Raw genomic sequence first — 12869 nt, 5'->3', positions numbered from 1 at the left:
AAAAATGGACAAAGGATGTGGATAGGTATTTCACAGAGGATAAATAAGAACTAGTCAATAGAGTTGCGTATTCTCACAAAAAAAGTAAATTTATTATTTTTTAAAAAGATTTTGTTTATTTGACAGGGAGAGCACAAGTTGAGGCAGTGGCAGACAGAGAGAGGGGGAAACAGATTGCCTGCTGAGCAGGGAGCCTGACGGGGCTGGACCTCAGGACCCCAGGATCATGACCCAGGCTGAAAGCAGACACCTGACTGAGCCACCCAGGCACCCCACAAAAAGTAAATTAAAAAAAAAGATAATTTAATTCACTGTATGACAAAAATGAAAATCTGGTAACAGCCATTTGTCATTTAGTTAATAAATATATTTGGGCCCTCATTCTGTGCCAGCAATATGGTAGTTCTAGGCATAATGATAAGCAAAACAGTCTCTAGACTCTAGTCTAATGAGATAGACAGTTATGAACAAAAAAATAATACAATACACAGATTTATAAACATAACTACAACTTAGTCAAATGCTAGAGCGAATGAGTACAGAATGCAGTGAATTTACAAAGTGACATTACTCAGAGATCACAGGAGAGTCAGAGAACACTGATCAGAGAGAGAAGTGTTCTCTGAGTTTCCTGGGTTGAAATATGAAGGATGAGATGAAATGAACTAATGAAGTTATGATGTGAAGATACATGGCATTTGGGGAAACAAAGCAGAGTAGTGGAAAATAATTTAAGCTTGAGAATACAGACGTGAGATCAGGACTTTTGCTTTACTTCAGAGTAACCAAAAGACATCAAAGTCATTAAGCTGAGGAATACTTTGGAATTTTTTTTTAAGATTTTATTTATTCATTCATAGAGACAGAGAGACAGACAGAGAGAGAGAGAGAAAGAGAGAGAGAGAGGCAGAGACACAGGCAGAGGGAGAAGCAGGCTCCATGCAGGGAGCCCAACGTGGGACTCGATCCAGGGTCTCCAGGATCACGCCCTGGGCTGCAGGCAGTGCTAAACCGCTGTGCCACCGGGGTTGCCCGTGGAATTTTTATAAACGTTGGGCTACTTTCTGTGTGAAAAAACGATTTGGGAGAGCAGATGTAGTGAAGTCACAGCAAGCTTCAGTGAGAAATAATGGTTTGTTGGAGATTAACACAGGAGATCAAACCATACAGTCTCTATATATCCCCCAAAGGCATCCATTTCTTTGCTTCTAAATGTGTTCATCATTTTAGTGAAATAAAATGAGTAGCCCAAAGATCTGGGCATGTCGTATAAATGGATGTTGAAATCACCATAGTGGATAACCGTGGTAGTAGAGGTTTTAAGGAAGGAACTTCTGGCAACATTTCACCACAGCAAGAAACCTCAATCCTCCTTCTGTTCCACCTGCTATTTCCAGTTCATATCCAGATCCCCTGGATTCTGTTTCCTGAGGGTCGTGTGTGTGCGTGTGTGCGTGTGTGTGTGGCGGGGGGGGGGGGGCCGGGGGGAGAGATGACACTGGGCCCTTGGAGCACATGATCTCTAAGTCCCTCCTGGTCTCAGGGGTAGTGCATTCAGGCTCCAGGTTGGGCATAAAGTTTACTTTAAAACAGCACCTTGCATCAGTTTCCCCTGATGCCACACATGAGTCGTTGCCTTCAATGGCCTTCCTGGCTCCAGTCCTCCTTCCCTTCAATTTGCTGGGACACCAGGCACTACATGCAAGTGCGACTGTTGCAACATTACATGCTTCAGTGTTTCCTCACTGAAGCTGCAAGCTCTGTACAAGGCTTGCTCACTTTTCCAGGCTCGCTTCTACTCAGACCACTTCTCCTTGGCCCTCATTTCACCTGGCCATTGAACTGAAAAAGTCCTGTTTTTATTGTAGCACAGCTGGTACACAATGTTATATGTTTCAAGAACAACTTCAGGGACGCCTGGGTAGCTGAGTGGTTGAGTAGCCGCCTTTGGCTCAGGGCATGATCCCAGGGTCCTGGGATCGAGTCCTGCATCAGGGTTCCTGTGAGGAGCCTGCTTCTTCCTCTACCTCTCTGTGTGTCTGTCACGAATAAATAAATAAGTAAAATCTCAAAGAAAGTGCTCAAGTTGTTGAGGTGCAGCGCTAGCTGTTCCCCCAGCCACTGTTCGGTACCCCTGTGCACCCTACTTCGTCATTCCCGACACTCAGTCCTCCCGCAGCTACAAGTCCCCTCCCACTCCCCTATCCTACCCCTCACTCATCATGCTCACCCCCCCACCCCCTCCCGCAGCCCCTTTCTTCCTCTCACCCTTCACCACTTCTAGAACGGACTGGACTGCCCTTTTATCTCCCTGGATCCCCCGTCCCGTGGGCTCACGCTCTCCTCATCTTCACGCCCGCCTCCCCTCCACTGAGGCCCTGAACTCTTCAGGGGCACGGCGCTGGTGGCTTGCACACCAAAACCTCCGGACGCGGCCACGACAGGGCCATTTCAGCGGCTCGTTCCCGAGGGTGGCTCAGAACTCCAGGAGAACCAGGAGCCGCGGCCATCCTTAGTGCTCCTGCTCCTACCTGCGGAAACTCTTTACTACAGCCGTCCCGGCCGGCGGCAGCCACTTCCGGTTAGGCTCTAAGTCTCAGGCTGTGGGCCTGGGACATTCTGGGAGTCGTAATTTAGGCCAATGGTATTTATCTCGAGGCGCCATTGCCTCCCCTGCGGAGCGCTCCGAAAGTCTTAGTGGAGCTCTCCTGCCCGCCTCTCTCCGGCCGCGGTGGGTCCTGGGAAATGTAGTCGTCTGACGTCCGTGGGCTCTGTCGCTGTGTGCGCAGGCGCAGGGGGAGGCACAGCGTGTGAGAGGCGCTCCCCGATCGTCCCCGTAGGCCGCGGTGGGTCCTGGGAAGTGTAGTCGTCTGAGGCCCAAGGCCTGGTGGGGGTCAGGTCCCAGAGGCTCTGGCAGGAGGAGTTGGCTGGAGGCTCGCGGCGGAGTCCGCGGACGCAGAGCGGGAAGTCTGGCTTGCGTGGGCTCCGAGGTACGTAAAGCGGCCCTCTCTGGCGCGCTGGGACGTTCTCTGGGCGTCCAGGGCCGAAGGCAGGTCTGCAGCTCGAGACCGCCTCGCCCACCGAAGGCGCCGAGGAAGCGCGCGGTCCTGTGACCCAACTAAAGGGGAAGGAGGCGCCAAGGGGGCGGGAGGGCGAGGGCGCTGTAGCCGCGCGCTCAGTGCTTCGTTCTCCGCCGCAGCAGAGCCGTCTCTCCTTTCCGGTCCTGCCGTCTGTCTTTCCGGGTCCTGCGGTTTCCCCGTCCCGCCGTGAGCTATGTCTCAGGTAAGTTGCAGTCTCCTTCTTGCTGAATGTGGCTGCGTTCTCTGGGCCGTGGGACCGAAGCTCTGCTTCTCCAGAACCGTCCCGCCCCGGGTCCTGCGCTCGGGCTCTCGCATCTACCTGGACCGGAGGGGGCGGGCGGGGGCGATGATTCTTCCCTCCTTCGCGCGGTGTGGGGGTGAGGATGCTCCGCTGCCCCTCTGCACCACGAGTTTATTAAGCATCCGTTCGCAGCACAGGTGTCAGTGGTCTCAGAGTCTGGCTCCTGGACCAGCAGTGTCAGCATCTCTGGAGAACTTATTGTAGGTGTGTGTGCGGGCGAGCTGCCGCCCAGGCCCCCTGGGTATTTCAGCAGGCGCTCCGTCCTAAGTCCTGGCGATGCAGCAAGAACAAAACAAAATCTGGGGCAATTATGCTTCACAGACGTGGGGGTTGAGAACACCTCCCATTCTGATCCAGGCCCTCTGTTTTTAGTTCCACTTCTCTGCTCTACTTTGTGTCATGTTTGTTTCCAAGTCCAGACGCTCCTCACGTTTTGCTGGGAGTGCAGTTTCCATCTGTGGTGCAGATTCCACTGTTTAGGAAATAGCTTTATCAGTCAGTAATCTTTTAACATTTAAAACCATTTTTTTTTTTTTGAAAGACGGAGGAGGGGCAGGGGGAGAATTTTTAAAGATTATTTACTTGAGGGATCCCTGGGTGGCGCAGGGGTTTGGCGCCTGCCTTTGGACCAGGGCGCGATCCTGGAGACCCGGGATCGAATCCCACGTCGGGCTCCCGGTGCCTGGAGCCTGCTTCTCCCTCTGTCTGGGTCTCTGCCTCTCTCTCTCTGTGACTATCATAAATAAATAAAATTTAAAAAAAAAAAAGATTATTTACTTGAGAGAGCAGGGGGAGAAATTTTTTTTTTTTTTTTTTAAGATTACTTGAGAGAGTAGGAGTTGAAGGGCAGAGGTTGAGAGAATCCGATGAAGAAGCAGTCCGATGTTCCATCCCAGGGCTCCAAGATCTTGACCTAAGCTGAAACTAAGACTCCACTCACTGAGCCACCCAGGCACCCCTAAATTTTTTTTTTAGCTGTAAAATATAGCTGCGGTATTTCCGGGGCTCTTACTGGTTTGGCACCTTTCAACATTTTTGTTTAAGCTTCATGGTTATGTGGATTATTCAAGTGGGGCAAAACCAGGCTGCAGAGGTAACTGTTACCCCTAACTCTGAGGGGGAAAGTGCTAGGCTTGGTCTTGGGAAGTATTATATCTTTTCCTTGGGTAGTCCTTACACTCTACTGCTAATTCTCCTTGTTCTGTAACTTTGCTTCAAGTATCCCTCAGTTTCCTAGCTGTTTCTTCTGGAATGGGGATAGCTGTGATGCACTTGAGTGCATGTCCCTTCTCAAGGGTGCTGCTGCTGTCTGCCATACCCAATTGCTACTGATGTAGTTTTTGAATGTAGATGGGGTCTGGAGCCAATGGCCAAAAAAAGAATTCTTAATACTCTTTGGTGCAGAAAGATGATTTTATTCAAGCCCAGGGACAGGACCCTTGGGCAGAAAGCTGCTCTGCGGGGACTGTGAGGGTTGACTGATCATATACTTGGGAGTTGGGGGCAAGGAAGAAGGGAGGTTTTCTTTTTCTTTTCTTTTTTTTTTTTTTTTTAAGATTTTATTCATTTATTCACGAGAGACACACACATACAGAGAAGCAGAGACACCCTGAGCCGAAGGCAGATGCCCAACCACTGAGCCACCCAGGTGCCCCAAGAAGGAAGGTTTTCTTTTCTTTTTCTTTTTCTTTTTCTTTTTTTTCTTTTCTTTTCTTTTCTTTTCTTTTCTTTTCTTTTCTTTTCTTTTCTTTCTTTTCAAGATCTTATTTATTTATTCATGAGAGAGAGAGAGAGAGAGGCAGAGACACAGGCAGAGGGAGAAACAGACTCCATGCAGGGATCCCGACTAAGACATTTGTAAACTGAGGGAGACTCTTGCCTTGGAGGATTGTGATCTCTAGAAGTTAGCCATTTGTTTTTTTTGTTTTTTTTTTTTTTTTTGCCATTTGTTTTTCCTTCCCTTAGCTTTAGGGCATCCAGGAGTGCCTGAGGAATGTCACACAGGTCCCCAGTCGTGGTGGGGTGGAGGTTGGGGGAGGGGGGCTGTGGTGAATCAGCTTGTGCTTTGCCCTCAGTTTGCCTTCTACTCCTGCTTCCTCATTAGTTACCAGGAAGAAATCTTGCCAAATCATATTAAAATTGGCTGCCATTAAGGAAAATATACATTGCCTATTAAATACAAACGGATTGTCTTCACTATTCATGAAGTGTTGTAAGATTCTAAGAACTTTTACAACAAAAAGCCAGAAATCCATGTTGTTTGCATGTATAATCCTTTTTTTTTTTTCTCACAAAACTGTGTATTATCTCAGGACAAATTGCATTTATTTTTTCTCCTTTTTCCACTTAATAAAACAAAACAGGTAGGCTCTTACACTCAGAATTCTGAAAACTCCCATTGCTACTTATATATATTGTCTGCTCTCCACAATGGGACTCATTTCACTCCTTGATCAGGGCAATGATCAAGTGGGTGTTGGTTGTGCAGGTATCTTTATGTCATTTCAGGAGTCAGTGACATTCAGAGATGTGGCCATTGACTTCTCCCAGGAGGAGTGGGAGTGGCTTCAGCCTGCTCAGAGGGATCTGTACAGACATGTAATGTTGGAGAACTATAGCCACCTTGTTTCACTGGGTAAGTGGATTTCTCCTCCTCTCAGTCAGAATTTGAACTTTGGGGTGGCTGTTGTGAATCTTGGTTTTCTGATTGGAGATTCCCAAGGAAGTATGTTGTTTTTCTTTTTGTTAGTTTTTTCCTTTTAAAGATTTATTTATTTATTTATTCATTCATTCATGAGAGAGAGAGGCAGAGACATAGGCAGAGGGAGAAGCAGGCTCCCTGCAAAGAGCCCGATGTGCAACTTGATTCTGGAACCCAGGATCATGCCCTGAGTGTGAAGGCAGATGCTCAACCGCTTGAGCCACTCAGACATCCCTGTATTTTCCTTTTCTTTTTTCTGATCTTTATTTTTAAGTAATATCTACACTCAGTTTTGAGCTGGATCTTACAACCTGAGATCAAGAGTCACACACTCCTGGGCAGCTCCGGTGGCTCAGCAGTTTAGCGCTGCCTTCGGCCCAGGGCAGGATCCTGGAGACCCAGGATTGAGTCCCGCATCAGGCTCCTGGGATCATGCCCTGATCCAAAGGCAGACACTCAACCACTGAGCCACCCAGGCATCCCATGGCCTTTGTTTTAATGGCTCTCTTCTAGGGACTGAAGGACTGATTTGGAATTTATTTCATTTTCTGCAAGCAGGTCTTAACATTTCTAAGCCTTATGTGGTTTCCTTATTGGAGCAAGGAAAAGGGCCCTGGCTGGAGAAAGGAGATGTGAGAAGAGATCTGTTTTCAGGTGAGTAAGTTAGTAACAACCCAACTAATCAATAAGAAAGCAATACTTTTTATATTTTGGTTATAATTTTCCCTTACAGATACCAGAGCATTGGGGACTATGAAGTCTTGCTCACAGCCTCAGAAGAAACTATTTCACATCTGCTTTCCAGCCATCTTCAATTCTCATCTTACCTTTGTACACTTTCTCACTAACAGATGTGTTCTTTTTTTCCATTGTTAGCTCTGTCTGGGCTCTGAGTTTCTTTTTTTTTTTTTTTTTTTTTTTAATATTTTAGCTCAAAGGTTGAGCATTTTTTTTTTAAAGATTTTATTTATTTATTCATAGAGACAGAAAGAGAGAGAGGCAGAGACACAGACAGAGGGAGAAGCAGGCATCATACAGGGAGCCTGATGTGGGACTCGATCCAGGATCTCCAGGATCACGCCCTGGGCTGCAGGTGGCGTTAAACCGCTGTGCCACCGGGGCTGCCCCCTGAGTTTCATTTCTTTTTGATTTCTTCTCCCTTTCTATCTTGAAATTGACCTGTGTTTCTGTTGCCTAAATTGAAAGGTAAAACTATGGTCCTATTTAACTGTCTTAGATGAATTTGTTGCTACTTTTTGTTTAATTGATTTATTCATTCCCTCACACATTCTCTTGGTATTTATTTAAAAGACTTTCTTTTGTTTTTTTTTTTTTTTTTTTTTTTTTTTTTTTAAGATTTTATTTATTTATTCATGATAGTCACAGAGAGAGAGAGAGGCAGAGACACAGGCAGAGGGAGAAGCAGGCTCCATGCACCGGGAGCCCGATGTGGGATTCGATCCCGGGTCTCCAGGATCGCGCCCTGGGCCAAAGGCAGGCGCCAAACCGCTGCGCCACCCAGGGATCCCAAAGACTTTCTTTTGGATGCTACAGAGAGTAGAAAGTATAAAAAAGTGTAATAACTATCAAAGAAGTTACAGCTTAATGAGGTAAAATAGATCTGTAAATAACTTCATTGCATGTCTCCAAATTTGCAGTTCAGCAGTAAGGGAGAAGGAATTTCCAGTTGGTGTTTGGGGCCTACATAATTTGCATAGGGATAGTAGTAATAGAAACATAAAAGACAGGAATCAGTTTTGGAGAAAAAGTGATGAATTAGTTTGAGATGTGCTGGTGTGAGTAGAGGATGGTATTTCCAAGTGAAGATTTGCACAAGCCGTTGAAATATATGATAGAAAAATGGTCAGGTTAGAAATGTGGATGTGAGAATTTTAATATTAAGTGAAAATTGAAGCCATGGGATTGAGATGTCACCTCAGGTTGACAATTGAATTGCTGGTGAAGCTCTTTAAAAATAAATGGCCATGTGACACCCTGGAAGATTCTGTCATAGATGTATGGAGCTTAAATTCTGTATTTATGAAAACTTCTATAAGTTCTTTAGTTGATTCTAAAACCTCTGATGGAGGTGTACTGACTATTTCCTGGCATAACAGGAGGAATGCTCTCACGGACAGGGAAGCAGTAGTTTGGGAGTCTGATAGGGGAACCGGAGCAGCTGTGAAAATAGCTCCAGCTCTCAGGTGCTGACGGCAGTGAGGCTCACTTGCTGCAGAGATCCAGGAGGGTGTAGTAAGCAGTGATGTGGGCTGAAGTTACGAGTTCAAGCAAGTGCAGGGAGATTTCTTCATTTAAGGAGGAGTTGAAGAATAATGTCCTGTGTAAAAGTAATAAAACTGATAGAACTGTGTACAAGGGAAGTGAGGAAAGGTCAAACAGAAAAATTGCCTCTAATTCCACTACTTTATTCATTCCTTCATTCATTCACTTACTTACTTTTGTTTTAAATAATCCTGTGTCCAGTGTGGGGCTCAAACTCCTGGTCTTGAGATTAAGAGTTACCTCCTCTAACCGATGGAACCAGCCAAGTGCCCCTCCACTTACTTTAATACAGTTCTGCTAATTTTTTTGTGTTCATTCTAGTCCCCCTTTTCATTAAAAACAGGAAGTAGGATTTATTGGTGGGCATGAATAAGGAGAGGGCAGTGGGAAGGTTCTCATGAGCATAGGGCCAGCCATTTGTCCAGGAGGCCATGGTTAGGGTGTGTTTGACCCCCACAGGTATTTGAGATGAACTGCTTTTCAGCCATCATGGCTTCAAATTCTTGTATATTAAAGTGAGATGTGGACCCACTTTTTTTTTTTTTTTTAATTAATTTATTTATTTATGATAGTCACACAGAGAGAGGCAGAGACACAGGCAGAGGGAGAAGCAGGCTCCATGCACCGGGAGCCCGACATGGGATTCGATCCTGGGTCTCCAGGATCGCGCCCTGGGCCAAAGGCAGGCGCTAAACCGCTGCGCCACCCAGGGATCCCTGTGGACCCACTTCTTAGAGATGTGGATCTTCTGGCAGCCCCAGGGAACTGGGATATGGCCCTGCATAAGGGTTCTCCATTTTGTATGGATGATAAGGATTTGGCCTATGTGGACCCTGGCTATTGTGCCCTGGGGTTTTCCAAGGATGCCCCACATACCTGTTTGGTATTGGGGGTTCCACATGAATGTCAAAGGGAAAGGGCTGTGTCCAAAGTCCTGTAAGGCAACCCATTTAAGCAACAGGCTGTATACACTACTGAGGGGGCTACTGTTTGCCACCATTGCACACCAGGCTCCCTGTGGAGGGAGCACATGGTGGTTTCCTTGGCTACAGTCCAGTACCTTTCTAAAAAGGCAAAATGAATGTACAGCTTAACAAATTATTGAAAGATATGCATGTAACCACTGCTCACGTCATAAGAGCACTGTGTGCTCACCCCTTCCCTACCTAGAGGCAGTCTTCTCTTTATGGGAGCAACTTACTGGTTTGGTTACTTGACAAACCTTGTCAACTGTTTGTATCTCTAATCACTATAGTTAAATGAGTATGTTTGTGAACTTCATCTAGAGGGTTCATAATGTATGTATTGTGATTTGCTTTTCAAAAGTACTTTTAAGATTTATGCTTTTTTGCATATTACTGTGGTAGTTTGTTTCATTGTACACATCAGTACCCCACCAATTTATCCATTCTGTTATTGAGGGCTTCTTGGGTTGTTTGCATTTTAGGGCTGTTGCAAGCAACGTTACTATTGTCCTTGTGCCCAGGTGCAGACTGGCACAGGTTTGTTGTGGTGTCTTTCTAGGCCTAGAATTGCTGGGGCAGAGGATGGTGTACCTCTTTCATATCAGGAGATAATGCAAAAATGTTTTCCAGAGTGCTTTTACTGACTTACATTCTCATGAACACCATAAGTGGGTTCTCCTGGTTCTGCATACTTACTAATGAATGCCCCAGACAGTAAGACACCATAATACAGACCTAGCAGAAGAGTGTGCAATGGGAGGTTGCTATGGTTGAAAATTGCATTTTTCTGATTACTGATGAGAGGTTGAGCACCTTTCCGTATATTTACTGGACACCTGGGTACCCTCATCTGTGATGTGTGTCTTGAAGGTCTTTGCTCATTTATGTATTGGATTCTCTGTCTTTTGTATTGATTTATAGAAGTTAGATATTTCAGATACAAGTGCTTCGCTAATTATTTTCACTGCAAATGTTTTCTCTCACATATGGTATATTTTCCCCCTTAATAACTTCTTTTGATGAATGGAAATTTTTAGTTTTAGTGCGGTCAGATGTTGTTCCCTGTAGAATTAACATGTTTAAGAAACCATTCCCTATCATGAGGTCATAATGAAGGCATTTTCCTATATTTTCTCTTAAACCTAGTCATTTTGCCAATCACATTTAGATCTGTTGTCCACTTTGAATTGATTTTTGTGTGTTGTGTGAGTTACTGGTCAATTTTGATTTCTTCTGGGAGGAGATCCAATTATCATGGCATCATATGCTGACATGTTGTAGGTTTGTCATAACTTAAATGTTAATATTTGTGTATATTTATGGGTTCTCTGTTTTTTATTGTTTCCTTTTCTATTCTCGCATATGTCTATACAGCCTTAGTTATGGACTAAATAATGGATAACATTTTCCTTTATTTGCCTCACTCCACTCCTTTTTTTTGTAGAATAATTGAAAAGTAAATTATATCTCAATATTTCACTTCACTATCATGTATAAATTATAGGGACATTTTCTACATGATCAAAATAACCATTTTTCGTATCAAAACAGTTTTGCGGGCAGCCCCGGTGGCACAGAGGTTTAGCGCCGCCTGCAGCCCAGGGTGTGATCCTGGAGACCCGGGATCGGGTCCCGCGTCGGGCTTCCTGCATGGAGCCTGCTTTTCCCTCTGCCTGCATCTCTGCCTCTCTCGCGCTCTCTCTGAATAAACAAATAAATCTTTAAAAAAACAAAAAAAACAAAAAAAGTTTTGCTTGTATTTTTTTTAAAAGCACTATCCATACATAAATGTATTTTTTTTAAAAAGTACTATCCATACATAAATGCTTCGTAAGTGTGTTTTATAGTTGGGTTGTCTGCAGCTGTCCTGTAGGATGGTGAAACGTTTCTGTTTCTCCAGATGTCCTATAACTTGGATTTTAACCTATTTATTTTTATATTCTAAGACTAGGTCTTGTTTAGGTCCTGCTGGGATGATAATTATATTTAGGCAGGTTGTCAATATGGGTATGTTAAGGCCGTCAGTTCTAACCTTTCTTCTACGTATGTGGTCCTAGGACAGTTGTATTTTTACGGCTTTCGTAGGTCTGTCGTATTTGTGCTGCATATGCACCTCCTCTGGCCTTTCCCAACCTAGGCTGTGGGGTCCCATTTCAGTTTTCGGTTTCTAGCACAGTATACAGGGTCAGATACATGCGTGCACAACCCAAGGGTGCACCCAGGATGTCATGCACATGTACAACCCAGGGATACATTGAGGATGTCATGCATGTGCACATCTCAGGGGTGAGTCCAGGATTCATGTATGTGCACAACTCAGGGATGTGCCCTGGATTTTATACAGCTTTACAGAAGCACTTTCTTGAGCTCTGCTTCACTTGTAGGGCCCCTCTTTCAGTCTTCTGGGTAGAAAGGCAGACCTCTAGTTTCCCCTCTACTCTCTGTTTCCTGCAACCATGTCTGCCTCTGCACCAAGCAACAAGGAGACAGAAAAAGAAGAAAATGGGTATTTCTGTGCTCTTGTGACCATAGATTTTTCTGCGAACACTCTTAGAGTTTTAATTGCCAAGGTATCGCTGCTGCAGGATACCTTGGGATTGGGTAGAAATGGGGTAAGATTTCTCTGACTAGTAGAGACCCTCTTTCCCATTCCTCAGACCAGAAATGGAGGCTACTCTGGGAGCAGCCTGATGCACAGTTCCTGCTTTCATGTTGCCTTTGGGTTTAGGCCTGGAGACAAGGATAACAAACCAAGAAACTCACCACCAGTTCAGTGTTACTTTGAGTTCTGATTTCCTTCTCCAATCAACTTGCCACCCTTTACTTTTTAGAGTTTTCAGATAGCTGCTCTGTGCATTTTTTCCATGGCTTTTAGCTGCATTCAGGAGAGACAGGTGGCAGTGCTCTTACTCCATCTATAAGGGACTGAATTTTTCATCTTATATTTTGTAAGTGAAAAAAAAGTTACAGTGTGTAGAAAGATGATACTAATAAAATGAAAATACAAGGTTCAGGCTAGATTGAACAAAAGTATAAAGTATAAGAAGGAAAATGGGAATTAAGGAAAGTTAGGGAAAACACTGGTCATATGATGCAGGTGCTTTGCAAGTCATGTTAGCAAACATAGAGTTCATCTCTAACGGAGTCGTTGAAAGATTTTAGGCAGGCAAGCATTTTATTTATTTATTTATTTATTTATTTATTTATTTATTTATTTATTTTTTAATTTTTTTTAAATAAAATAATTTTTCATTGGTGTTCAATTTACCAACATACAGAATAACACCCAGTGCTCATCCCCTCAAGTGTCCCCCTCAGTGCCCGTCACCCACTTACCCCCACCCCCTGCCCTCCTCCCCTTCCACCACCCCTAGTTCGTTTCCCAGAGTTAGGAGTCTTTATGTTCTGTCTCCCTTTCTGATATTTCCCACACATTTCTTCTCCCTTCCCTTATATTCCCTTTCACTACAAGCATTTTATTTAGCTGAGGTTTGGAAAACACATTTATTGGAAGCAAGATTAGGAAACAGGGCTACCAC

The 12869-nt window shown here is 44.7% G+C and overlaps 1 protein-coding gene and 1 non-coding gene across 2 annotated transcripts in view; one reads left to right on the top strand and one right to left on the bottom strand.

Annotated features, from left to right (window-relative positions):
- Positions 1-5862: 5862 nt before the first annotated feature.
- LOC140619845 (uncharacterized) overlaps positions 5863-12869 on the top strand; it is a 64093-nt gene continuing 57086 nt past the window's right edge. Inside the window, exons 1-2 of the mRNA XM_072803769.1 lie at positions 5863-6016; positions 6641-6736. Of these exons, the coding sequence (XP_072659870.1) occupies positions 5878-6016; positions 6641-6736 (235 nt within the window). The 5' untranslated portion in view covers positions 5863-5877. The remainder of the gene's footprint in view (positions 6017-6640; positions 6737-12869) is intronic.
- Positions 9284-9417, bottom strand: LOC140619871 (small nucleolar RNA SNORA70). Its single transcript, XR_012019677.1, has one exon. It is a non-coding gene; the product is annotated as a small nucleolar RNA SNORA70 (small nucleolar RNA).

The sequence above is a fragment of the Canis lupus genome, chromosome 27, assembly GCF_048164855.1.
Source record: "Canis lupus baileyi chromosome 27, mCanLup2.hap1, whole genome shotgun sequence".
NCBI classification, from domain to species: domain Eukaryota; kingdom Metazoa; phylum Chordata; class Mammalia; order Carnivora; family Canidae; genus Canis; species Canis lupus.
This window is presented reverse-complemented; position numbering and strand designations above follow the sequence as displayed.